A 27,180-nucleotide genomic window follows, 5' to 3' on the forward strand; every position below is an offset into this window, starting at 1 on the left:
GAAGGTCAGAGGTCAATGATGAGTGTCTCTTCAGTTGCTTTTGACATTGTTTTGATACAGGGTCTTTCACTGAACACAGAGCTCCGGATCTGGCTGTGCTTGCTCCAGCAAGTCCAGGGGTTCCCTGTGCCACCCACCCAGTGCGGGGATTTCAGGTGCACAGTGTCACGTCTGGGGATCAAATATGAAAATACAGGCATCAGGGGGAACATTTCACATTGACACCATACTAGTGTGGGCAGAAACCAGGCCAAAGGTTGTGGCCTCTAGGAGCTGGATAAGGCAAGAAAGTCGATCTTGCCCTTGAGATTCTAGAAAGACACAGCCTTGCTGATGGCATGAGTTTCAGTCCAATGAAGCCTGTCTCCAACTTTGGACCTCAAGAAATATTACGGTGGTAAATTTTGTTGTTTGAAGCATGAAGCCCATGGTGATTTTTTAAAAAATATATTTTTATCTTTATTTATTTATTTGAGAGAGAGATACAGAAATAAGCAGGTAGCGAGAGAGAAAGAAAGAGAATGGGCATGCCAGAGCCTCTGTCCACTGCAAGTGAACTCCAGATGTGTGCGCCCCCTTGTGCATCTGGCTTACATGGGTCCTGGGGAACTAAGCCTGGGTCCTTTGGCTTTGCAGGCAAGTGCCTTAACCAATAAACCATCTCCCCAGCCCTTGTGGCGGATCCTACCACATACTTTTGTTGTGTTTGTTTTTTGAGTCAAGATGCCACTCTAACCTAGTCTGACCTGGAACTCATCTGTAACCCAGGCTGACTTCCACACACGGTGACCTAGTGCCTCAGTCTCCTGAGTGCTGGGGTTAGAGGTGTAGGATGCCAGCACTTAACAAATATTGATTTATTTGCAAGCAGAGAGAGAGAGAGAGAAGAGGGACAGACCAAGAGAATGGGAGCACCAGGGCCTCCAGGCACTGCAAATGAATTCTAGATGCACATGCCTTTCCGTATCTGGCTTTACATGGGTACTGGGGAATTGAACCTGGGTTGTTAGGCTTTGCAGGCAAGCACCTTAAGTACTGAACCATCTCTCCAGCACTACCAGGACTTTTAAAATAGTAAGTCGATTATTAAAGAGATTGTGAGATATGATACTGTCATAGAAGGCCCAGCAGAGATTAAGTATGAAATTTGTTTGGGTCATCATGTGTGTATAGTCTGCAGACAATGAAAATATCCACTTATGCTTTTTGGTGTTTATTAAATTAAAATTCACAGTGCAGTTCTTAATCCAAATTGGTCAAAGCAGAAATAATGGTTTTTTTTTTCAGTGCTGGCCCCACGTGACCCATATGTGATAAGTCCCACTGTGCCGTGTAACTGTGGCAGTTTCAAGACCTCATTATAAAAATGATTCACTTTGCTCTCTATGATAGACTTTCTTCTGAAATATATCATTCATATGCTCCAGGAGACTACTCACAAAAGTCTATCTATCCAGTCTCCTGAGATGGTCTATATCTGCTCAAATACTGGATTTTAATTTTATTTCACTACAAACACTACAATTTTTTCATTGCCTCCGCTGAGCTCTTTTTAAGCAGTAATATTTCAGAGGATGTGCTCTGTCGAGCAAGCAGCTGCTCTGTGTGTTCAGATGGCAGACCGTGGCTGGCTGGAGCAAGTTCTGGCCTTTCTAACTCTTCCTGTGGTGGCTGCTTGGGGAGGGAGTGGGAGCTGGTCAGGGGTCCAGGCGTCTTTGCTTTGGTCACTTCTGCATCGAGGGGGTTGTTGCAGTGTTTCTGATTCTTGCAGTTCTCCCTGGTTCCACTCCTCTTCACAGGGCCTTAGAGCTTGTAACCTTCATTAAGGCAGGGGACTGCTATGGTGGACAGTGTTTAGAAATGAGATTGTTTCCCCCAGAAGGTTCTTTAATTTAGAGAAATACATGTTAACAGGATTCAGCATATCTGCTGGGTTAAGATTTTTTGCCTTAAAGAAAATGATCTCCACATGGTATATGATTGGTGGATATTACCTGTGGTGTGGTGTGACTGGTGACCAGCTCCTCTCCTATCCAAGGCTTCTCCCCTCCCAAGTCTCTTGGTTTGTATTTAAAGGATCTTAGCCTCTTTTCTCTCTTTCACAAATGTCCAGTGATCAACCAGCCAAGGTGAGGCAGCATTCAGAGGCAATTGAATGTGGGCAGAGCGGACCCATCAGGATCTGCCCAGAATCTGCCACTCCCAGTGGTTTTCACAGGGGGCCCATCAGCACTGTTTCCATGGCTGGGGGCAGGGGATCCAGACAGCTCTGGGCGGCATACAGAGAATCCGTTGTTGGCTTTCACTGGGACTTGATTCTGCCTGAGACGTACTGCTCACCTAAGACTTCAGCCCGGGATAAGAGGAGGGGAAGGGTGCAGTTTTCCATGTCTTGGCCAGAGCAGGTTCTAAACCAGAAGAAATCAAAACAGCAACAAGACCTGCTGTGTCCCTGCCTTGGTCTGCACAGAGAAAGTTCCCTGAATCCTATTAAGATTCTCAGAATATCCTGTAACATCCTGGCTTTAGGAGAACAAGTAAAAGTTGGCTTTGGAGCTGTCTTTGGATGGACTTAGCTTGGGGTTTTCCATGATGCCCTACTACAGGGTGGGGAGCAGCAGGGTCTCTCATGAGGTTGTTCTTCTCAGCGGACAGAGCGTGTCTGCTGGGATCTCCACAGACCCCAGGGCTTTGTCCGTGACCTCTGAGGCGCTACCTGGAGGCTGGCCTGCTTTCAGCCCACCATCAACTCAGGGACACTGTGACAGACAGGACGTGGATGCCACCTCCCCTTGGAGGGTAGGGCCGCTACTCTGGAGCATGCAATGCGCAGCACAGCCCCCAAAGAACGGCCTGTCCCGTGTGTCGGCGCCACTGTTGAGGGACTTTGCACGGGAATCTGGCTGCTTCTTCCTCCTGTGACAGCCTTGGCCACTGCTGCATTGGCTGCAGCTTTCACGCGATGTCACGCTGCACCGTGACCCTCAGCCCCCGACTGTCTTCTCGTGGTCTGTCCTCCGCGCTGCACACCGCGATGCACGTTCTGCGTGCATGTTTCTCACCTTGTGATGCTGTAACTGGACTCCTTATATGACCAACCTTGACTTCACGTCTCTCACTCCCCAACTCTGCCTCCTGTTCTTGTAGCTCACTGGTGACAGCTCCCTCCAGAGACTTGTCACCTCCCAGAAATGTTTGGATGCAGCCCCTCTTGCTAGTTCCCATCTTCCTTTTTGCACTTTTAGTTTCTCCTCTAGCCTCCATGAGTGCGCTTTGCACACATCAAACCACACATACTTCTCTCACGTGTGTGCAAAACATGGAAATAAAGCTATGTAGACTATGTTATTGTGAAGTAGCCATGCCTCTCTCTTTCCATGTGAGCACTTCCGTCTCACTGGTACATGTGACCCCCCTTCCTCTGCTCCTCCATTCTCCTAGCTTCCCAGCTGGTGGCATTCTATTTTCCATTCAGATCAATGTTTTTGGCTACTATTACATATGAGAGAGAACACACAGTGTCCATCTTTCTGTGTCTACTGTAAAATTTTACAGCTTATCACTTCCTTTTAAAATTATATATTTACTACTTTTTAAAAAATATTTTATTTACTTATTTATTTGAGAGAGAGAGGGCGGCAGATAAATAGAGTGAGAATGGGTGCACCATGGCCTCTAGCTGTTGCAAAGGAACTCCATATGTATGGTTCACCTCATGCATCTGGCTTACGTGGGTACTGGGGAATGGAACCTGGGTCTTTAGGCTTCACAGCCAAGTAAGTACCTTAACCATCAAGCCATCTCTCCAGCCTCTACTTTTCTATTTATGCAAGTGCTACATTTAGATATTTGTTGTATATGGGTTAAAATAAACAGACAAGCCCAAAGAAGAAACTAGAAAGTAGCCCAGAGATCATTATAGAGAACACTGTGGACAGACAATGCAGTCAGGTGGCACGTGATCACTGGATGTGGTTCTGCACTGTCTGTGGGTCGGCTCAGGGCGTTCACATTCCCCCTGACTCTCGAGGTTAATGAGGCGCTCGGTCCTCTCCTAGAAGTGCTGCTCGCTGGACTCGCACTTCCTCGGGATAGAATTCGTCACTCACGGTTCAACATGTGTGTCTCCAGTCTTGCTTCTCTATGAGGATCTCTCCCAAGTACATGAATACATACATGCACATGTGCATATGCTACCTGTGTCTACACATACGTACATATGTATGTCTATGTATGTGTGTGGCACTGCCCTTGTGAGCAGCTTTCTCCTGAGGCACACACACTCCATGGCCTCTGGCTGGTGCACAGAACACCAGGAACTCCTTGGCCGTGTTGGGTTTTGTCTGTTTTGTTTGCTGCTCTTCAGTGACTTTGGCGTTTTTCATGAGCCTGTCATGTTGTTGATTTTTCTAGACTTTTCCTCGGGTTGCTGGACTTTTTAGAGATTTGTTTTTAAGCTCTTTTCAAGCAGGCTTAGAGCATAGAAAGGTCAGGCTAAAAGGCACTTATTTACTTGCCCTTACATTTCCCATAAGAGAAAGCTTCCCAAAGTCCACGCCAGGCCTGGATGCTGGAGAGCTCTCTCTGGGTGCATAGTTACTGAAGTGGGTACAGATACAAACTGCAGGCCATCACCTCTTTGCCTGACCCCAATATATGTGAATTTCAGTTATTGTGGTTTTAATTCAGTAACTCCTGTTTCTGTGCAAGGTGGTCCAGAGGTACAATATGCTGATGGTGAGTAGCTGTGTAAAATACTACAGATCACTACTAATGCCAGGTATTCCTCACAATCAGAGCCTGCCCCATCACTTCCTCCTGCCCCATCACTTCCTCCTGCCCCATCACTTCCTCCTGCTCTATCACCTCCTCCTGCCTCATCGATTCCTCCCTGCCCCATCACTTCCTCCTGCTCCATTACTTCCTCCTGCTCCGTTACTTCCTCCTGCCCCATCACTTCCTCCTGCTCCATCTATCCCTCCTGCCCCATCACTTCCTCGTGCCCCATCACTTCCTCCTGCTCTATCACTCCTCCTCCCTCATCAATTCCTCCTGCCTCATCATTTCCTCCTGCCCCATCACTTCCTCCTTCTCCATCGATTCCTTGTGCCCCATCACTTCCTCCTGCCCCATCACTTCCTCCTGCTCTATCACTCCTCCTGCCTCATCGATTCCTCCTGCCTCATCACTTCTTCCTGCCCCATCACTTCCTCCTGCTCCAGCGATTCCTTGTGCCCCATCACTTCCTCCTGCTCCAGCGATTCCTTCCTGCCCCATGGCTTTCACACAGTCAGTGGTGACTTGCCACTGGGCTTCGGGTATACTCAGGCAGCAAGATGCTTCCTCGGGATTTGTCCAGTCTTCCGGGGGCAAGCCCGTGAACTTGTGCAAGGGTGGGTGCTTGGGCAGGTCAGTCAGCAAAGGTAAAGACTCTGCCCGGAAACCATGAGCAGACGCTGCAAGTGAAAGTGCAGTGGGTGTGCGTGGAGCCAGGGAGAGTGTGGCAGGTATGTCACAGCTGACTGGCTGCTGTCCTAAGAGCCTGGGCAGCTGGTCACGATGAACTTGCTGCCTGCAGTAGGGGTGTGGGGGGCAATGGAGAAAGCACGAGGGAGTTCCAGAGGAAGCGATGTCACTCAGAAAACACCATAGATGGAATCCCAGTGGTGTCCCACAGCATTGGAACTATGAGGAGGACATGGTGGCGAGAGAGAGCCGCTCCCCACATAGAACTGACACTCACCGTGCACTGGCTGTGTGACAGAGGGGCACTGTTCCCACACCTTTGTAAGCGCTGAGGCTTAGGGCACTTCTCGCTGTTTCAGCTGCTGCAGAACTGTGAGGCCTTCCTTGAACTTCTCTTCTCTACACTCATCACTGGTGAGAAGAGCTTCCAGTGTTCTGACGGCCAGTTTTAATTAAAGATGGTGGAGCAGTTGTGATTTCCCACAGCCCAGGCTGGACTCGGTTTGCTTGCACTGAGCTGTTCCCTCATGCGTGCGGTCAGACGTTTGCGCACATGGTGTGTCTATGCCTTTCACTTGTGCATGTGCTGTACATTCCATGATACACTCTCAGCTTTATTTTTCTTGCTCTCTTTACAGAGATCTGAAAGTATAAAAGGATGTTTAAAACTCCTCCACCATCAAATCGTCTGAGGGTCATCCCAGTGCATGCATTTGTTTTTCTCTTTTCCTTCCCTCCCTCTAGGTACATGTATACCGACAACTTATTTCTACATGAAATACCTTATTCAGTAGTTGAGTTTGTCTAATTCACTTATTCTTACAATTTTTTTCCTTCAGACTCTTGTACAAAGCAGTGAGGGAAGAGGGTGGATCATGTGTGCCTATTGGGTCATCCTCTCCCTGCGCAGTGAGCAGTCTTTTCAGGTGGTTCATTTGAAATAACCTCAATCGATATGTCCCGAGGCCCGTTGAAATGGCCAACTGTGATCCCAGATTCTGGCACGACACAAAGCAAGTGTTCTGTACAAAGAACCTTTAAAGCACCAGTTTGCTGCAAGCATACGGTGAGCGGTCACCCTCATTCTCCAGAGCCGCCTCCATTTGCCCCTGACCCAGTTCATGATGGCTTGTCACATGGTCATACCCAGGGGCTCACCTCCAGGTGGCTGTGTGGCAGCCTCAAGCTGGATGTAGAAAATGTAGCAGTTGTGGTCAGTCATGAGAAAGCACTGAGCAGGTGAGCAGAGCCCACAGGCCGAAGGTCAAGGCTGTGGTTGAGGAGGCAAGGTGCGGGTGTAACAGCCCAGCACCAGGAGGGGGCGCTGTTCCCGCTGCCTTTGTGCAGATGAGCTCTCCAGCTGGGGACCCGCTGCCTTTAGATGCACCTGGGCTGTGGAGCAGTGCCCTCCATGCTAACACAAGTATCAAGCTAGGTGTTTCTTCTTCAGAATGCTGCTTCCCCGTTGCAGAGTGGGTGACATCTCAGATGATCCATCTCTCCTTATTAATCCCACAGGGGCTCATCCTGGAAAATAAATGAGACTTATTTGTGCTTGCAAATCAAATTGCCATAAAAGGTTATTTCAATAGACACAGGCAAAAATCATAATAAAATAATTTAGTAAAAATGGGAGCTAAGAGTATGCTTAATGGAACATGATGAGATTTAATTTTCTTACTCTTTCCATCATTAAAGCTCCATTATCTTTTCTGAGACCTCATTTAGGCTTCCTGCCACAGTGCGGCTCTGAGGCATTTCCAAGGCATAGATAGGAGGCCATGAGTTCCATCAGAAAACAAAAATAGCTGATAATGTCTGTTCTTTCATTTCTGCTATTTGATATCGGTGTCTCACACCAGAGTTTCTTATGTGCTCCTCTTCACTTCGTCTCCTGAAAGCCATAAACATCATTATCTAGGAACTCTCACAGGAAGAAAGTTTGATTCTCAAGTTAGAACGGAGCTGTTCTTGTAGAGAGCAGTTACAGAGGCCTTGAGGCCGTTCTGTGGCTCTGTCCTCCAGCACGTCCACCGCTCAGTCAGACTGGAAGGTGAGAGTGGACAGGGTAAGCACATGAGCCAGCCCTTCATTGTTTGCAGAACTTGGTACGCCAGAGTGGTGAAGGACTAAGCCCCACACAAAACCTCCAAGGTCTTGCCCCTTTGATTTAATGTAGCTAGGAAGAGGGGGCTGACCTGTCCAGCCAGAGGAGAGCCTGACTTGGTTGTATTTAGTCCCAGGTCAATGCTCCACAGCCCAGAGGGTCATGTGAAAGCAGAGAGGGAGGTGATGAGTGTCAAGTAGTGGAGGCTTTGTCACAGAGAAGGGGTTTAGAGAAACTGGCAGCAAGAAATACCATGTGTGTGGCCACCATGAAGCTGCTGTGAGCCCATTCCTGCCCATACCATGCAGATATCACTGTGTTCCATTGGCAGCATTTCTCACTTGCTTTCAGGCTGATTTGGAATCACTCTGTAGCCCACACTGGCTCGAACTCATGGTGATCCTCCTATCTCCACCTCCTGAGTGCGGAAATTACAGACCTGAGCCACCACACCTCACCTCACTTGCTTTTAATTTCACCAAATCCAAAATAACTTAAACTAGGGCTGGAGGGATGGCTTAACGATTAAAGCATTTGCCTACGAAGCCAAAGGATCCAGGTTGGAGTCCCCAGGACCCAGGTTAGTCAACTGCACAAGGGGCGGCACATGTCTAGAGTTCGTTTGCAGTGGGTGGAGGCCCTGGCACCCCCATTCATTTTCTCCCTCTCTCTCTCTGTCAAATAAATAAATAAATAAAAATTTTAAAAAGTGTTTTTAAAAAATAATAAACGAACTTAACTAAATTGTGACCAAGATTTAGTGTAGATTCCAAAAGTCTGAGCAGTAGGGGAGGGAGTCAGAGTGGCTGGCCCAGCATGCCTCTGCAAGGTCACACCTCTCTTTCTGTGTCTGTGTGTGTGTGTGTGTGCCTTTATGCGGTCATGAGTGTCCCTTCTGTGTGTGTGTGTGTGTGTGTGCGTGCGTGTGTGTGCGCGTGTGCACACGCCTCTGCAAGGTCATTCACCTCTCTTTCCCAAGCTCCTGTGTGAACCCTGGTCTGCACAAGCCGTGACCTGCGCCGCTTCCCTCTTCCTGGTTCACATCTGCTGTTTATTCCTGCCCAGATCTATTTCCCCATCCCATTCTTTCCCTCTGGTAGCCTTTCTCGCTTCTTTTTGTCCCGTGATTCTTAACTCTTACTGTGATTTCTGGCTCTCTCTGACCAGCATGAGGGGAAATAATCAGGCTGCCTTACCGTCCTGCCTCTTGGAGCTAGTGTCGCTGGTGAAGTAGGAAACCACTCTGAAGCCTCCCTTCCCAGCCTCCCATGCTCACACTCGGAGGTGGTCTCTAGGACTGGCTGGCCTGGAGCTCAGGTGCTGCACCAGGCTCTGAGCAAAGGAGCGAAGGACTCAGGTGAGTCTTGGCTGCTCAGTACGTAGCCCTGGTCCCCACAGGCATTTGCCCCAGAACCGAGCACATGACTGGACTTTAGCTGGTGTATAAGAGCCCTAAGTCCCAGCCTGGCTGGGACTAGGAAATATTTTTTCTAGGAAATGAATCTAAACTCTAGGAGTTCCTGTGGGACTTAGAAATAATGACAGGCCCATATATTCGCATTTCCTTTGGTCAGGTGGGTTAGGCCCTGACTTCTGGAATGTCCATACTTCCTGTTGCTTGCCCAGCACGTTCTGTGCTTGAACACACTGGTCTGTGGTCTGTGGGTTTTTTAAATTCTACTGTATATATATAGTATGTATATATATATGCAGGTTATATCCTTTTATTCCCTCGCCTCTATTCCCATTACCCTGGGGGCCCTCCTCAGCAGGGTCACAGTGTTCACTGTGTGGTCACGAAAGCCTCAGTCAGTCCCTGTGTCATGTAGGAGAACCGTGCCTCAGGTTATTCCTACCCTCTCTGGGGCTCTTTCAATCTTTCCACTCCCTTTTCCACAATGTTCCCTGAGGCATAGCAAGCCTGCTGACAGTCTGATTTAGTGTTCCCTGTAGCCTCTAGATTTCTGCTTTGATAACTTTTTTTTATAAGTTTTTTATGAGAGAGAGAGACAGCAAGAAAGAGAGAGACAGCCAGAGAGAGACAGAGAGAGAGAGCTGGCATTTCAGGGCCTCCAGCCACTGCACACAAACTCCAGACATGTGCTCCACCTTGTGCACATGTGTGACCTTGTGTCACCTTGTGCATCTGGCTTATGTGGGATCTGAAGAGTCAAACATGGGTCCTTAGGATTTACAGGCAATAACCACTAGGTAATCTCTCAGCCCTCTGATGGTTTTGATTGATCACTGTGTCTCTTCTGGGCCCTAGTAGATGTGGTAGAGGTGACACATCTCATGGTGGACAGTTGGCTGTCTTTTGTCTTATCAATGGATCTTTCTTCCCCTCCATTTTCTCTGCTTTTTAAAAATAAACACAGATTCTCCAACCAAGAGTGAGAACAGCTTGGGTTAAAGGGGGTATGCAAAGTTATTTGAGAGATCTTTTGGTGTGCAAGTCCACTATGGTTGTCTAGAATGTAAGCAACTCTAATTAAAATCATTGGTATACACACACACACACACATACACACACACACACACACACACACACACACACACACACACACACACACATATCATTAAAACCATAAAAGAAAATAAAGTGAAAACTTGTTTTATGGCCCAATATTTTTACCATTCTTTCTTAAAGTGTCTCAGTTTACTTGAGTGAGTACTCTGATAAATGCAGTGCATTAAACATGCCCCTTAGATTATGATAGTTGAGTGTGGGGTTCAAATGCCCCTTAGATTATGATAGTTCAGGACCAGAACAACCTCAAGCAGCATTGCTCTTTCATCGCGGATGTTGCACCCAGGCACTAGGGAGGTGACAGAGGTCTGGCCTGGCCTGGAGGGCTCTGTACTAAGCAGCCAGTGCCATGCCTGTGGTAGGTGTGTGGTGAAGGCAGGCATGAGAACCCTTGGAAGCACTATCCATCCCACTTGAAGAAGGGAACCTTCCCTACACCTGGTTTCAAGAACTGGCAAGAGATTAGTTGGCTGAGACCTCATGGTAACTTCACTGTGATGATTGTAGATAGTGCTGGAGGTGTGAGGGAAGACGGAAGGCCTCACATGTCCATGTGCACACTGACATTTGCTCATTTGTCCTCCCTGCTTTGAGCTGGCCTGCAGCTCAGCGTATTGCAGGGAAACTGGACTGTCAGTACTCCGTGAAGACAATACAAGGGGCACCATCCTTCCCTGGGCACCGGTCCTGGCAGTTTCTGTTTGTTGCATTGGCAGGGTCTCCTGTTGGACAGCTTTGGCTGCTGTGAACCCACTGTACTTGCCTTAAGGCATAGGAGCCAGAATGATGGAATCTTCTAGAAGCCTAAATGACATGAAAGCATTGGGCTAGGAAGCCAAGGGATACAATTAACTGACCTGCAGGGTGCCACTGTCACCTCTGTGGGCAAGGCCTGCAACTGTGGAGAAGCTCAATACATAGCTTGGCAAATAGCACTAGTTGATCCCGGGCTCCCCCTGAGTCAGGTGAAGAGCATCTCTCAGTGTAACGTAGGCTTGCCATTGCTTGATGGCCTCTATGGTGTCTGTAAAATTAGTGTTCAGGTCATTTGCTGCGTGTCTGTGGAGGATGACACCCACAGGAAAGAAAGGCTTGTACTTGTAGACTCTCAGAGTAAGTAACGTGCCTCCCTGGCTGCTGATAGGGGGCGATCCCGGGTCCAGGTTCTCCCTGAGCCTTCCCAGCCCACCAGCGCACACTTAGCCCCACGAGCCCTGGCTGCGGTGGCAGAGGTTCAGCCGTGTCACATTCATGGCAACCACTCCAGCCTCAGCTGCATTGGACCCAGGAGCCCTGGCCTTTCCTCCCAGGAAGACTGAGGTGAAAAACTCACTTAATTTTATATTAGCTGATGACCTTTCTGTTTCATCCATCTTGCTCCCTTCCAGTTTCTCACACCATGGGTTAGGATGTGATTGCATGAGTCACGAGAACCACCCCCCCAGGATTGGGGCATTAGAGTAACACCTCACTTCTTCCATCCCTGACTCTTGTGACCTCCCTTCTCTTCAAGGTTGCAAATCCCAGCAGGCCTCTGGACATGGCTGGTCTGTGGGAGTCATGATCTCGGGCCTCCTGTGAAGTCCCCTGCTCTCCTGGCCTACAGCTGTTCACAGAGAAGCTCCAGAAACAGACAGGATCTCTGCCACTTAACAGGCGGGTGTCCGGTAGCGGTAGAGGTCCTGGTGTTGGAAGCAGAGACACTCGCCGAGCTTGTGCTCACGGGGATATATTAGTTACCTTCCTCATTGTTGCAACAAAACCCCTGACAAAGATCAGTTTAAGGAAGGCAAAGTTTAGCTCAGCTTACAATTCCAGGTCACAGTCCATCATGGTGGGAAGACATGCCCAGAGGTGTGACTCCTAGCTGATTCCAAATCCAGTCAAGTTGCACGTAATGTCTATTTCTGGCTGTCTCTCTTAGCACAATGTCCTCCAGGTCTATCCATGCTGTGGCAAATGACAAACATCCCTGTGAAAGGCTGAATAGCAAGTGTCCCATTGTGTGTATTCTTTGCCCATTTGTGAACAGACACACACCGGGTTGTTCTAGAAGTAGGTTTCTTGTTGTGAACAATGCTGCAGTGAGTCTACCCAGCTTTTTAACGGAGACAACCGCCATCCCCTTGTGCACTCACCTTAGCTGTTGGAGGGAGTGCAGTGCCTGCCTATGGTGTGTTCTGGGGGAGTGCCGTGCCCTTGGCGTGTGAAAGTGGTCCTTTGCAGGAACAGCTGATGTTGAAAAGGTTGATTTCTCTGGGTCCACTGCTAACCTGTCACTCATTGCCGACTCTGTCACTGTCACTGGAACTTACATTCTAATGCCTTCTGCGTACAAATGACCTCTGTGTGTTTCTACAGACTTTGGTGTCTGTTTAGTACCCATCCCCACATTACGGCATCAGCCACACAGCTCTGCTTGTTGAGGCAGAAAAGAGGGGCGTATTTCTTCGTGAGCTTCACATGTGCTGCGTGTGCCATTTGTGGATGTCAGCAATGCCCTCCTCCTGGAGCTCAGCTTCCTCATCTAGAGACCGTTCTATGCTGGCACCATGACTGAAGTATGTGGCTCTTGCTGGTGGCTCTAGTCTGTTCACTAGTCCTTTGGGTAAAGTGCTTATTCTTTCATTACTGCAGTCGCTATCACCTACATGGTGTGTAAGGGGTGGCACGTCTTTCTTATCTTAAGGACCCGAGGGCTCTCCTGAAGCGAGAAGATCCAGTGGGGGTGGCAGGAGTCTGGGCACAAAAGGAGGGACACAAGTGGCACCTGGGAGCCTGAGCCTGGAGGATTGCTGCCCTGAGTTTAGGGACAGCTGGCTATATAGTGAGACATTGTCTGAAAAAGAAAAGAAAGAGAGGGAAGAAAAGGTGCATTTCACCATAAAATGTGTATGTCAACTAGATTTATTTCCAGCAAGACTGGCCTGTATTTGTGGAGGAACAGGAGAAGTATGTGTCATTTTACCAAACAGGGCTGAAGACGGACGAGCTTTGCCTCCCTCCGTGAGAGTAACTTGCCCATGTGTCGTTAGTCATTCTGTCGTGAATAGCATGTCGTGTCGTGTTGGTGTGTATTAATCACCCTTCCTTCCAACTGGCTGGAAGCATTATTCGATGAAGTGGCTAGCACACTGCATCTCCACATTAATCTTCTTAAGCCGGCGTCAGCAAAGCAGTCGCACATTAGCAGCCACCACAAAAGTGCCTTGAGTGGCTTCTGAAGATCACAGTGTTTGGAAGCACGTGCCTTGGCCTCGACGGTGAGACCATGCGGGGTCACGTGGCTCTTCATTGCAGACGCCTGTTCATCCAGCTTCACTGTGCATAGGCATTCCTGTGACCTCAGTGAAGCACGTTGGCATCCCTGGCCTCACTGCCTCATGGTGTCTCCCTCAACGCCCGCAAGCAGAGTCTGCCATGTGGAGAGTCACAGGGCAGAGGGAGAGGAAGGCAATGAGGTCCTCACTGGTTCTAAAGCTTTTGCCCAGATGAAGCCAGTTGGCCACTGTGTCATGGTCATTTCTACTTATTATAAGTGGGCAGGGAGGTGTAGTCCTACAATGTGGCCAGAGAGAGATGTGGGACCTTGTGCGTTTTCATAGCGATGCATAGTGACAGAGCTCAAAGCAGAACATGAAGACGGCTTTGAAGTGGCAAGGTGGTGCTCGGCCAAGCCCAGCACCTGGCGGCCGGCGAGTCTGAACTATGAGGGCGATGTAGGGTGAAGCGCGGTGAGGGGCGGGTGGAGGCCGGCGAGGGTGCCACAGGGCGCTGTGTGCGGTCTGCTCGCAATGTATTGAACTTGGGAATGATTTTCTAGGGAAATGGAAATAAGTAAAATTGGGATAGGGTGTAGAAATTTGAGAAACACACAAAAATTGTGTGCGTGTGTGTGTACACTAAAACATCTACTGGTAGTGCTGGGCAATGGCTCGTTCATGGCACTTGCTGCGTGAGTGGAGGCCTGAGCTGAGCTCGCAGCGCTGTGTAAGGGGGCCACCTGCAGCCTAGTGCGGGACACGAGAGAGGGGGCAGGAGATCCCCAGTCCTAGTGCGGGACACGAGAGAGGGGGCAGGAGATCCCCAGTCCTAGTGCTGGACACAAGAGAGGGGCAGGAGATCCCCAGTCCTAGTGCTGGACACGAGAGAGGGGCAGGAGATCCCCAGTCCTAGTGCTGGACACGAGAGGGGGGGCAGGAGATCCCCAGTCCTAGTGCTGGACACGAGAGAGGGGTCAGGAGATCCCCAGTCCTAGTGCTGGACATGAGAGAGGGGCAGGAGATCCCCAGTCCTAGTGCTGGACACGAGAGAGGGGCAGGAGATCCCCAGTCCTAGTGCTGGACACGAGAGAGGGTCAGGAGATCCCCAGTCCTAGTGCTGGACACGAGAGAGGGGCAGGAGATCCCCAGTCCTAGTGCTGGACATGAGAGAGGGGCAGGAGATCCCCAGTCCTAGTGCTGGACATGAGAGAGGGGCAGGAGATCCCCAGTCCTAGAGCTGGACACGAGAGAGGGGCAGGAGATCCCCAGTCCTAGAGCTGGACACGAGAGAGGAGTCAGGAGATCCCCAGTCCTAGAGCTGGACACGAGAGAGGGGCAGGAGATCCCCAGTCCTAGAGCTGGACACGAGAGAGGGGCGGGAGATCCCCAGTCCTAGAGCTGGACACGAGAGAGGGGCAGGAGATCCCCAGTCCTAGTGCTGGACATGAGAGAGGGGCAGGAGATCCCCACTCCTAGTGCTGGACATGAGAAAGGGGCAGGAGATCCCCAGTCCTAGTGCTGGACATGAGAGAGGAGTCAGGAGATCCACAGTCCTAGTGCTGGACACGAGAGAGGGGCAGGAGATCCCCAGTCCTAGTGCTGGACATGAGAGAGGGGCAGGAGATCCCCAGTCCTAGTGCTGGACATGAGAGAGGGTCAGGAGATCCCCAGTCCTAGTGTGGGACACGAGAGAGGGGCAGGAGATCCCCAGTCCTAGTGCTGGACATGAGAGAGGGGCAGGAGATCCCCGGGATATGCTGGCCATTAGCTAGGCTAGCTGAACAGGTGAGCTCCGAGTCCCGGTGAGACTCTCTGACTCAGTCAAATAAAGTGGAGAGTAATCAAGGAAGACCGATGTCAGCCTCAGTCCTCCACATGCACATGCATATAAGCCCACACACTCATGTGTGCCCTGCATGTACAAACATGCATATACACATGCCTGCAACCCACACTTGCATGTGCCCCACACATGCAAGCATGCATTTACACATGCATGCAACCCACACAGACATGTGCCCCCACACAAGCATGCATAACACATGCATGCACACAACATAAATATGCAAGAAAAGGAGATTCATTGCAAAAAACTATAGTAAGGCCAGTTGTTTTCATGGGTGAGTGGTATCCCATCTACCAGAAACAGTCCTACAGTAAGTGTAATAAGCACACTAAGTATTTGTGGAAGAAAACAGAGGGACTTCTGTGCAGTTGTGATGAAATGATCTGTTGCAGGAGCATCAGGAGAGCATTTTGGGAAACACCATGCAGAGTGGGATCGCATTACTCAACAACCTGGTCACCTGCAAAGAGTCAAATATGACGCTGCTTTATGAGCAAGGTAAGTGCTCCTTGGAAGTACCTCTGGTTCTGTGGAGTTCTGCCCGTGCACAGTTCCCCGTCCTCCTCCACAGCAGAGCCCGGCACTGCTACCTGAAGTTGACCAGTGGAAACTAGGATAAGGGTACGTGGTAAAGACGTGACTCACAGAACGGGAAGGGCAGTTCCTCAGAGTCATTCCCTTTCTCTTTCTGCACGGCCAGTGGGCATTGCTTTTTGTTGATATTTTTCCTTGGGTAAGTGTGTAAAAGATACAGGTAGGTCAGGGTGGCCTTGAACTCACTGTCACCGAGGCTGGTCTGCACTCCTGAACCTCCTGCCTGAACCTCCCAAGCATTGGCATTACAGATGTGTGTCACCATATCTGGATTTGGCCTCATTTTGTTGTTGATGACTTTTGTTTATTTGGATTCAGAATCTCAATGTCTATCCTAAAATGACCTATAACTGGCTATATAGTCCAATTTGGCCTTGAATTTAGACTTCTCCTGCCTCAGCTTCCCAAGTGTGTGGGTCACAGGGTGTTCCACCATGCTCCCCTGTGCTGGGCACTGCTCCCGTAACAAACCTGTGCTTGGATATGGAAACACAGCACTCAGCCGCACTGCACTGCACCCTGGGCAGCAAGGCTGGGTGGGGGAGAGTGACTTTTCATCTACCTGCGTGGTGCAATTTTTAAAATCCTATGCATGGTCTGCTTTTACATTAACAACATGTCTTATTAGAGTTGTTCATAAAAATAAGTCTCATAAAAAATCTGTCACTGAGTAAAAAATAAGGTCACTCTTTTGATGTTTTATTTACTTATTTTTAAGTTTAGCAAGGATATTTCATTTTAGAGTTTTGTTTCTAGGTGCGTACTACATTTAAAATGTGTGTAATACTTTTTACTACCCTAAGAATAATAGCACTGAATTTTTAAACATTTATTTATTTATTATTAGCATACAAAGAATTAGGTTTTGTTATGTTTGTTTTCAAACAAATTTTCCCTTTGTCCACACTGCCACTGTGCATGAACTTCGCATGAGCCCCAGCGGCAGCTGTGGGCACTTTCTCCGCCACGGCAGCACCTTACTGCTCGCGGGCAGCTCCCTCTCTTCCCGGTGCTCTCCGGTGGACGTGGGCCGCCCTCGGCTTTTGTTATTGCGCACGGTTCTGCAATGGAGAGCCTTATGTGTGCGCCCTTTCACGCAGATCCAGATGGTGTGTAGATCAGAGGTGGAGCCATGTCTATGATTTGGTGGATGTTGACAAGGTGTTCCAGGTGGTGTTCAGCTTTATAATTCTACCATGTCAAATGAGAGTGTTTGCCTTTGAAACTAACGCACGCTGCATGTCCCCATCCGTGTAGGACAGTTGTGTCCTTCAGCTACGTTTTGCAGCTTTCTTTTAGGCCTGTGCGTTTATTTATTTATCTGGTTCTAGAGTTTTTATCTTTTTGGCTTGTGATTAGAAATGAAGAATCAAGCTGGGCATGGTGGTGCACGCCTTTAATCCCAGCACTCGGGAGGCAGACGTAGGAGGATCGCTCTGAGTTTGAGGCCACCCTGAGACTACATAGCGAAGTCCAGGTCAGCCTGAGCTGGAGTGAAACGCCTACCTTGAAAAACCAAAAAAAAAAAAAGAAATGAAGAATCATTGGCATTATGTTTTCCAATTTAAAAGAGCAGTCTGAAGGAAGGGGTAGTGCAAGCCACGCGGCTAAGCCATGGCCGGGCTCCGGGGTGGGAGCTGTGGCGGATCCAATGTCTTTACAGTCCAAGCAGGTGGTGCAATTTGCTTAAGAACTTTCCTATAAGTCACTGATCTTCTAAATCATTGATGTTCATTCAAGTAAATAAATATTTTTTAAAAAAAAAAAACATCCAGGAACTCTAGTGAAGTGTTCTTTTCTCAGCTTGGGCAGAGATCCAGGGCACTGGGGGATGGTGCCCTTTAGAGTCTCCATTTCTCTGCTGGCTAGCTGAGATCCGTAGGTGTCTGCTACCTGGACATGAGCTGACGGAGGTTTGCAGACACCACCCCATGAAAGCACGGGTAGTGTGACTGAGCTGGGATGAGGATAAAAGCGCTGCAGGAGCAGGTGCTCAGCCAGCTGAGAGCTGAGTCCTGGAGGGACTGTCAGAGTTGCAGCGCCAGTACCAGCTCAGGTGGTTTGCTCTGGAGCTGAGTAGGCTCACGGGGCGGCATCTTGTTGACACAGGGGCAGCCTCATGTTCAAACACTTTGTTTTCTTCTGGTCCAGGGCTTTTCAGCATTTTTCCCTCCAAACCTCTTTTCATGCAAGAAATTTTTATGTGACCCTACACATATAGGTATATAAAGTGGGTATACACATGAAATATTTGCAGTTAATAATTCATAAAGAATTTTAAAAAGACAGTTCTTTGGTATACATGCCATTTTACCATGTATGAAACAGGAAAGCAAATTTGCATGCTAATGAGATAGGTATGCTCGTCTGTCTAAAAGTCTAATACAAAGACCCACTCATGTGGTACATGACAAGGGCTGACAGTATAAAAATGTTATAAATTTAACCAAAAAACTATCAGTCTTTGCTTTCCATAATTAAACCATTGTGTTTCTATAAAAGCAAAACTTTGTTTTATCTAGAGTGAAACGGTGCAGTTCCTACAATAGTCCTGACGCTGAGCTGAGGTGTGGTGTTGCGTGGCATGATGGCCCGGCACTGTAGTGCATGCTGTGTTCAGAGCCAAGGCTGCAGTGAAGTCATGGGGTGCAGCACAGGCGGACGCGACACACACCTCAGATTCATTAGGCACAGCATTTAGATCTCTTCCTGCTGTGCATTCAGAACGGCTTATTGTAGCCATACGTTTTGATCCTCTTGTGTTTAATTACATTACCTCATTGGGGTTGCTGCCCACATGTGAGGCTTCATTCGAGTCCCTTCCCACCTTCTAACTGTATCCACCAAGTTCTCACAAGACCTGGAGTGTGACATAGAAATCAGAGGACCGTACGAGAGAGGATAATGTGGGCTTCTTGGAATAGATGGGAGTGATTTGGTGGTCTAAGACTGATGGGAGCTAGAGAGAGGAAGGAGGTGGTGAGATTGAGACGGCTGTAGCCTGTCATGCTTGCTTACACAAATCCAGTTGTATTGGCACATGGAGATGTGCCTGCATCTGTGTGTTGACAGTGGCTGGTTCTGTGCTGTAATGGCGGGTTGGGGATTGAAACAAGACTCCCTGACTCACAATCTGCTCGGTGGCCTTATGCACCCAAGTTTGCCAACCCCAGGTCCAGTGGCAGCGGTGTGGGACAAGGGATGCCCTCGAGGCCCGGCAGGAGAGACAGCTGCAGAAGGGACCAAGTCTTACGCAAGGCAGGTTTGAGATAAAGAGTGAAAGTATAGGAAGAGACAGAGGAGAGTTGATCTGAGTCCAAAGGCCACAGTGGGAAGGGCTCACAAGTTAAAGTGGAAGGGATGTGGTGTCTGAAAGGGACAAGTGCAGATGTCCTTTGGTTGAGACTATAGTAGGTGAAGGTGACTTGGGATCCCAAGCTTCCTCCTGTAGTGTGACTGGACACAAGGACATACCCAGAGCCCAGATGCTCTGCAAGAAGGGATGATGGGGTCACGTCAGCAGACGAGGTCAAGAACTCCATCCTAGCTCTTCCTGACAGACACGGAGAGGAGTGGGGATGAGAGGCCCATGTGAAGAACCACTGGTGGCAGTTTGCAGAGATGAGCACCTTGCAGGAAGCCCAGAACCCTCAGGAGACCGTTCAGCATGGTCCTCCTGTTCCAGTGCTCTATAACCAAGGCAGGAAACCCCGAACTCCCGATCCTCCCACCTCTATCCTAAGGGCTGGGATTATAGGCATGTTTCACCAGCTTTGAATCTTATAGTATATAGCTCCATTTTTTTTTTTGATTACACGTTTTCAGTTTTAAATGACACAGTAGAAGAATTATAAAATAATGTAAGACTGTTTGTTTACATTTGAAAAATACCGGAGCTATTAACATTTTGAAAGTGGCTAAAGCTTGTCCCAGTGCAGTGACCTTTCCATAATGGATATGAATTTCAGCCCAGCTTCCCCAGCAGAGCTGTTGGGTAATGGATTTACATGGCATGGTTCAGTGGCCCCCCCAGGGGCATTTAGAGAACTGTTTGTTGTAATGGTTTATGGAGTTTCGGAAATTAAAAATACTCATTTTTACTAGGTTTATTATTAATCTGTCTAAATCAGTGTTTACTCAAGAGAGAAAAAAAAAACCAACTGAGAGGTGCTTGAGCTATGAGAATAAAGAAACCATACTTGATGGCTCTCTTAGATTCTTTTACCTTTAATAACAACATTCAAAGCTAAGTGTAAATACCTGTCTCCCTAGTATGTGGGAAGTGCAGACAAGAGTATTAAAAATTCAAGGTCAGCCAGGTCTACTATGAGACCTTGTCTCAAAAAAAAAAAAAAAAAAAAGAAAAAGAAAATATTCAAAACAGCATTATGTGGACTGGAGAAGATGACTTAGTGGTTAAGGTGATTGTCTGTAAAGCCAAAGGACCCCAGTTCAGTTCCCCAGTACCCATGTAAACCAGATGCACAAGGGGCTGCATGTATCTGGAGTGCATTTACAGTGGCTGCAGGCCTTGGCACACCCATTCTCTCCCTCTCTCTCCCTCCCTCACTCTTTCTCTCTTTCTTATAAACAAATAAAATAAATAAAATGTATTCAAAACAGCATTATACAGGAGGAGGCTGGCAAATTGCTCCTGCAAGACAAAATAGTAAATATGTAAGGCTTGAAGCGGCAAGGTCTTTGTTGCTGTTACCTCCGCCAGCACAGCATGAAAGGCAGTTGATTCCCCTCCCATGTAAGCCAGATGCACAAGGTGGCTTGCGCACCTCCAGTTTGCAGTAGCTGGAATTGGGGGCGGGGCTGAGCAGTGCTGACTCAAGACTACCTGAGCAGGTTATCTGAGCCACCTCCACTCATCCCACACAAGGCCCCTCCCTCAGAGTGCAGTTTCCCTCCTCCCTTCCTTCACCCATTAGCATGAAGTTTCTTTGCCTTGAACTTCAGATCTCATGGTCTCCTCCTGGTGTCAAATAAAAATCTTGGGTCCAAAAAACTGTCTCAGTCCTCTAACTCTTGACCCGAACCTATATTATTTACATGTGACTTACACAGTCCTCTCTAGTTAATTCACTGTGGGTGCCTTGAAGGCCCAGCACACGTAAAACCTTCTCAGCAGTCACAGGACCTGCCTTCTGTGGAAAGCCCCAGGGCAGCCACTTCCTGTTGACAGGTGGAGACTGAGGATGCAGAGGTTGGCTGTGCACTGAGACTGCACACGATTCGGAGAGGAACACCCTCAGGAGATGGTTACAGTGGGGCTGGGGGGTTGGCCATAGCCCAAGGGCTGAGAGCTGTAAGAACCTGAGTCCTGCCAGGGTAGGAACATTGTGCAAGATAAGCTGGGGAGAAGCTAATGAAAGCGGCAAGAAAGCAAGCTATTCAGATGCAAATTGTTCTCCCCATAAGTGCTCTCCCTGGGTACTGAAGCCACATTCCCTTTTATATCCTCCTTTAGCGGCTGCTGGCACGGTGGGAACTAAGGATGGAAGTGCGGGAGCGAGCAGGTCAGACTGCGAAGAAGGAAGCTCACATCTGCTCTCGCCTTCCTCCTCTGGGGTAGACACAGTGTCTCTGCCGCCTTCTCTTTTATATGCTTAGTGTTGGGGGGGGGATCAAATACCAGGCAGCAGGTACCATGGCACATTACTGCCATAGTCAGCAAACAGTAGGGCGTTTAAAGTAAAGACAGTTATTAATGGGATTAAAGTAGTAATAAAACTTTATAGTGGTGTTTAATGGCTCCTTTGCAGACCATGAAACAAAGATACATGTCAACCTTCACGGGTGATGTGTTCCCTTTGTGTTGTGGTCCACAGCTTAACTTTTAGTCAAATGTCAAGAGATCACTTAGATTTCAAATGTCTGTGTGTGCATTTTATTGTTAAAGCCCACAGAATTCCAAACGTGTGAAAAGAGAGTCCCAAAGGAGCGATGACACAGCATTAGCATTTCTAATAGAAAGTCAGCCTGAGCTCTTCCCACTTGCAGATCTATAAATGAGTGACTGGGAGACCGCAGACATTTCATCTATGCAAACACCAAGCTGTGAATTTAATCCACTTTTCATCTCTGGGTATTTCTGTGACTACACATGAATGGCTGAATACATCACGGACCATTAGTTTTCCATCCCATTAACTCTTTCCCATAACTATTTTCATAATACCCCATAACCACCCCATAACCATCCTATAAGGTCCCATAACCACTGTATAACCATCCTATCACCATCTCATATCAACCCATAACCACCCAATGACCATCCTATGACCACCCCACAATCACCCCATGATCATCCCATGACCACTCCATGACCACCCCATAACTATCCCATAACCACCCCATGACTTTCCCATGACTATCCCATAACCACCCCATGACCATCCCATGGCCACTCCATGACCATCCCATAACTATCCCATGACCACCCCATGACCTTCCCATGACTATCCCATAACTGCCCCATAACCACCCAATGACCATCCCATAACCACCCCATGACCACTCCCCATAATAATCCAGGCTTTGTAGTTTGTTTCTCTCCCTCCTATCCTCCTAATCTCTCTCTCTTTCTCTATAGTGCTCAGAAGATTGCCTTTCTTCATGTAAGCATTATAAATTACAATTTTTGACTGAAGTAAAAATTATCTATCTAGACATAAAATACTATCACTAAATCCATGTGTGTGATTTCCATATGTAAAACTAAGTACAACTATGTCTATATGATGACATTCCGATATAGGGCAGAATTAAGTTGAGCACTATCTATGGTGAGATTATGGCTATATATTTTCCCTCTTAATGCTATCATGTATACTAAAACAAATAATGTGTTACATTTCGTTTGGTATAGATGGTAGGTTGGGATCTAATAATGATTTTTTTCCCCTTTGCAGCTTGTCAAGTTTAATCAGTAGGTAATCAGACACAGATGGTAAATGAAATTCAGAATTTTGCTCTCCACTTCCAAATTAGCATAATCAGTCTGAAGGCCTGAAGCAGTTTATAGTCTCTGTCAACAGACATGACTTTTGTTCCCATTTGCTTAGTCACTCACATATTTATTTATTTAAATATTTATTGAGAAGTGACTAATTTCAGGCACTCTTGTAGGCATTGGTTGCAAGCGTATAAAACAAAGCCCCGTCATAACTGTTTATAGTCTGGGTAAGAGAGACAGTTCTGTGTGGTGGAAAGGAGTCAGATGGAGACATGAGCAGTGATGCTGGGGTGGGGGCACGTGTGAGGTACTCTGTGCAGAGCGACTGGGGCATGTTCTGTTCTCAATATTACATTTGATCATAGACATGAGGGAGGGGGTGAGGAGGGTGATGCCAGTGTGCAGAAGTTAGGAGTTAAAAATGTTTTTATTAGCCGGGTGTGGTGGCACACACCTTTAATCCCCGCACTTGGGAGGCAGAGGTAGGAGGATTGCTGTGAGTTCGAGGCTACCCAGAGACTACATAGTGAATTCCAGGTCAGCCTGGGCTAGTGTGAGATCCTACCTCGAAAAACCAAAATAAATATATTTATGTATTTGAGAGAAAGAAGCTGACAGAAAGAATGCATGCATCAGGGTTTTTAGCCACTGCGAACAAACTCCCGTGCATGTGCTACTTTGTGCACCTGGCTTTATGAGGCTTTGCAGGCAAACGCCTTAACTGCTGAGCCATCTTTCCAGTTCAAAACTTGGTGTTTTTAATAGTTTGCAACATTCTAACCTGCACAGATAATTTCTAAGGCACTTAGACATCCTGCAGGAAGTTTCCTGTGGACAGGGTCTGCAGAGCGTGTTGTTAGCTGGCATCTGCAGGGTGTGTCCTCCTTGTCTCCTGGTCAGCATGAGGGGCAGAAAGGAAGCACTGTGTCACACTCAGTTGTATAGTGACAGACATGTTGTGCATATGATACGTTTGTTGACAGCTATGTGTTGGTCTCTTGTTGGCTTTTTAAATAATGTTTGTGCTCCCTGACCAAGAGGACGCACAGACGGCACCTTTGGTCATCGAGGCTGTCACCAAGCCGGAAGTCTTGTCCCACTCTACCCAGAGAGTTTTGTCACAATAACCTGATTTCTTAGGAGAGTTTTGAAATGAAATGGTGGATTGGTGAGAAAAGCATGACTGCTAGAAATTGAGGTTCTGTTTAGTTGACATCAACTCACAATTTTAATTTTGTCCTTTGAAAATGTAAGATTTCTTCTCAGGTCTGTTGTGACTATTCCATCTTTTTTTTTTTTTTTTTTAAATGAGGTGCGTGGTTGCCATCCCAGGACCTTCTTTAGTATTTGGATTTTTGAGTTGATTTTAACATTCTTGGGTGTTCATTTTATTACCATGTTTTATAGTTTGCTTACATTCTGTCAATGTTGTGTAGATTGTGTCAGAACTACATTTACAGATGGTGTAGAAGATTGTGGCTCAGGGAGAATTGTATGTCACACCGCTCAGATAAGCTCTTCTTAGATTAAAGTTAATAGATTTCAGCTCTTTTAGATAACATAGATTTCAACTCTCCTAGATAACAAAGAAAAGACAAATAGAATAGGAACAAGGGGAATTCTGGACCAGCCTGAACTTTGAGATCCCATTTGAAAAGAAAATTAATACATTTTTCTTTTGCCAGATAAATTAGAAAAAAAGAAAATGGATAACAGGAATAAAAACCCTCAAATTTAACCACTTTATGAAGAAGTTAAGGTTTCCTCTTCCTCCCTGTCCATTTTGTTGAAGTTTACCCAGCTGCAAGCCCACTCTATGTTTTGATGTCCTGTCCTCGGCTCCCAACACACAGGACAGTGGTGGCACTTTGCCAAGGATCTGCACGTTTGGAGGCTTGGCAGTGGGTTTAATTCAGACCTTTCTTCAGTATTATCTACTCTTGACTCCTGCCCAGGCCATGAGAAGAGAGAGTAGGCTACTGGGAGTGACCTTCAAGGGGAGGTCAGTGTCCTTCTATGAAGGACAACATCTCAACTCTCACTGTGCTATGGATCAAGACTCTTCGTGAGCTTTCCTAGAAAGAGTTTCTATCACTGAAAGTCCTTTTGGAAACCAGTGCTCGGGGCTGGAGAGATGGCTTAGCAACTAAGGCTCTTGCCAGCAAATCCAAAGGACTTAGGTTCGATTCCCCAAGACGCACCTTGTGTATGTACCTGGAGTTCATTTGCAGTAGCTAGGGGCCCTGGTGAGCCCATTCTTTCTCTGACTCTATCTGCCTTTCTCTCTCTCTCTTGAATAAATAAATACATATTTTTAAAAAGAAAAACAAAACAAAACTGTGGTGGTTTGATTCAGGTGTACCCCATAAACTTAGGTGTTCTGAATGCTAGGTTCCCAGCTGGTGGAGATTTGGGAATTAACGTCTCCTGCAGGGAGTGTATTGTTAGGGGCAGGCTTATGAGTGTTACAGCCAGTTTCCCCAAGCCAGTGTTTGGCACACTTTCTTATTGCTATTGTCCAGCTTATGTTAGCCAGGGGGTGATGCCTACCCTCTGCTCATGCCATCAGTTTCCCTGGCCATCAAGGAGCTTCCCCCTCAAGCTTGTAAGCCAAAATAAGCCTCTTTTTTTCCCCCACAAGCTGCTCTTGGTTGGGTGATTTCTACCAACTATGCGAACCTGACTGTAACAGTAAAGAAAACAAAAGAAAATCAAGTGCTCAATGCTCTATTACTGCCCTTTACTTACGAAGCCTGTCCCTTTGTGGTCTTTCTAGTTTCTCCTTTCTAGACATTCCATAGGAATAGAGTCCCACAGTGTTTGGTATTTACATCTGGCTGTGTCTTACTTAGCACTGAAGTTTTTGAGGTGTAATTGTTTGTAGCATGAATCAGTATTTTACTATTTTCTGCTTCCAATTCACCATGTAGCTAAGGCTGGCCTTGAACTTGAAGTTCATCCTTCCTGTATTCCTAAACCCTAGGTATATGCCCAGCTCTTAAGAAAATGTATTATAAGTATATATTTTTCTTTCTCTTTAATTTTGTTGCAAATTTAATAAAGTCCATTCATTTTTTAATGAGATGGGTAGGGGGAGAAAATTGGCATGCCAGGGCCTCCAGCCAGTGCAATTGAACTCCAAACCTGTGCGCCACCTTGTGTGCATGTGGGACCTTGTGTGCTTGCATCACCTTGTGCATCTGCCTTACGTGGGATCTGGAGAGTCGAACATGGGTCCTTAGGCTTCTCAGGCAAGTGCCTTAACCACTAAGCGATCTCTCCAGCCCCTCACTCATTTTTAAAAACAGAAATTCTCTGATGTTTTTTCCTTTTTAGTTTCATTGATTTCTGTTCTCATTGCTCTTGGTTCTTTTCTTCTATTTCCATTGGATTTAATGACTCTGTTCCTAGATCTACAAGGTGGATGTTTGTGGAATTGATTTTAAAGTTGCTTCTTTTGCAGTGTTTAACGATACAGATTCCTAGCTAGGCACTGTGGTGTCTTCATTATCACTCCTCTTGAAATACTGTCAAATGTCCCTTGTGACTTCTCTGGCACAAGTGCGTTATTTACCTTCCAAGAAAGACTTGGGGTTTAATGTGATTGATTCCTTGTTTTCAGTTATGTTGAAAGAGCACAACTCTGCCACATTTCAAGTTTGGAAGTTTACTGAGTCATTATTTTAGGCTGATGTAGTCTTTCTCGGGGGGCTTGTGGGTGCTTGGAAGATATATATTCTGAAGTTTTGGGGTTCTAGTACTCTGTAAAAGTCATCAACATCAAGGGGCTGAGCATGCCGTTCAAGGGATTTGTCTCAGAGAAAGAAGTGTTGAGTCTCCATTCATGAGTGGCTATTTCTCTTGTTAGTTATATTGGATTTTTGCTTATGTGTCTCCAAATTGTTATTTAGTGCTTATGTTTAAGACTGCTAGGTGCTTTTCATGAATTAACCCTTAAAATACTTTTTTTTTTCCAATCTGGCTTTATGTGAGTACTAGGGAATCAAACCCAGATCCATGAGGCTTTGCAAGCAAGTACCTTTAACCACTGAGCAATCTCTCCACCCCTCAAAACACTTTTTAAAATTGCATGTGTGTATCTTTGTGTGTGTATGGTGTGTGTGTGTGTGTGTGTGCGCGCGCGTGCGTGCGTGCACATGCCATGGCACATGTGTGGACAACCTTGGGATGTTTGACCCTGCCCCCATCCAGCTGCAGACAGATCTCCCTTGTTGCTTTTGCAGTGCTGCCTGCTGGCCCTAAGATTCCAGAGTCTCCTGGCTGGGTCTCATCAGTGTAGGCATGCTGAAATCACAGAAACGTACACCACCTCTGTCAGACTTTATATGAGTGCTGGTAGCTGAACTCTGACCAGCAGGCTTGTAAGCAACTGTGGTTAGTTGCTGAGCC

General features: G+C 47.2%; 1 protein-coding gene across 2 annotated transcripts in view; it reads left to right on the forward strand.

The window, feature by feature from the left end:
• The window catches only part of Ulk4 (unc-51 like kinase 4), a 345,903-nt gene that overhangs the window by 193,865 nt on the left and 124,858 nt on the right, over positions 1-27,180 (forward strand). For both annotated transcript variants that reach the window (XM_045136900.1, XM_045136901.1), the window contains one exon: positions 15,605-15,710. In XM_045136900.1, the coding sequence (XP_044992835.1) occupies positions 15,605-15,710 (106 nt within the window). The remainder of the gene's footprint in view (positions 1-15,604; positions 15,711-27,180) is intronic.

The sequence above is a fragment of the Jaculus jaculus genome, chromosome 17 (genome assembly GCF_020740685.1).
Source record: "Jaculus jaculus isolate mJacJac1 chromosome 17, mJacJac1.mat.Y.cur, whole genome shotgun sequence".
In the NCBI taxonomy this organism is placed as follows: Eukaryota; Metazoa; Chordata; class Mammalia; order Rodentia; family Dipodidae; genus Jaculus; species Jaculus jaculus.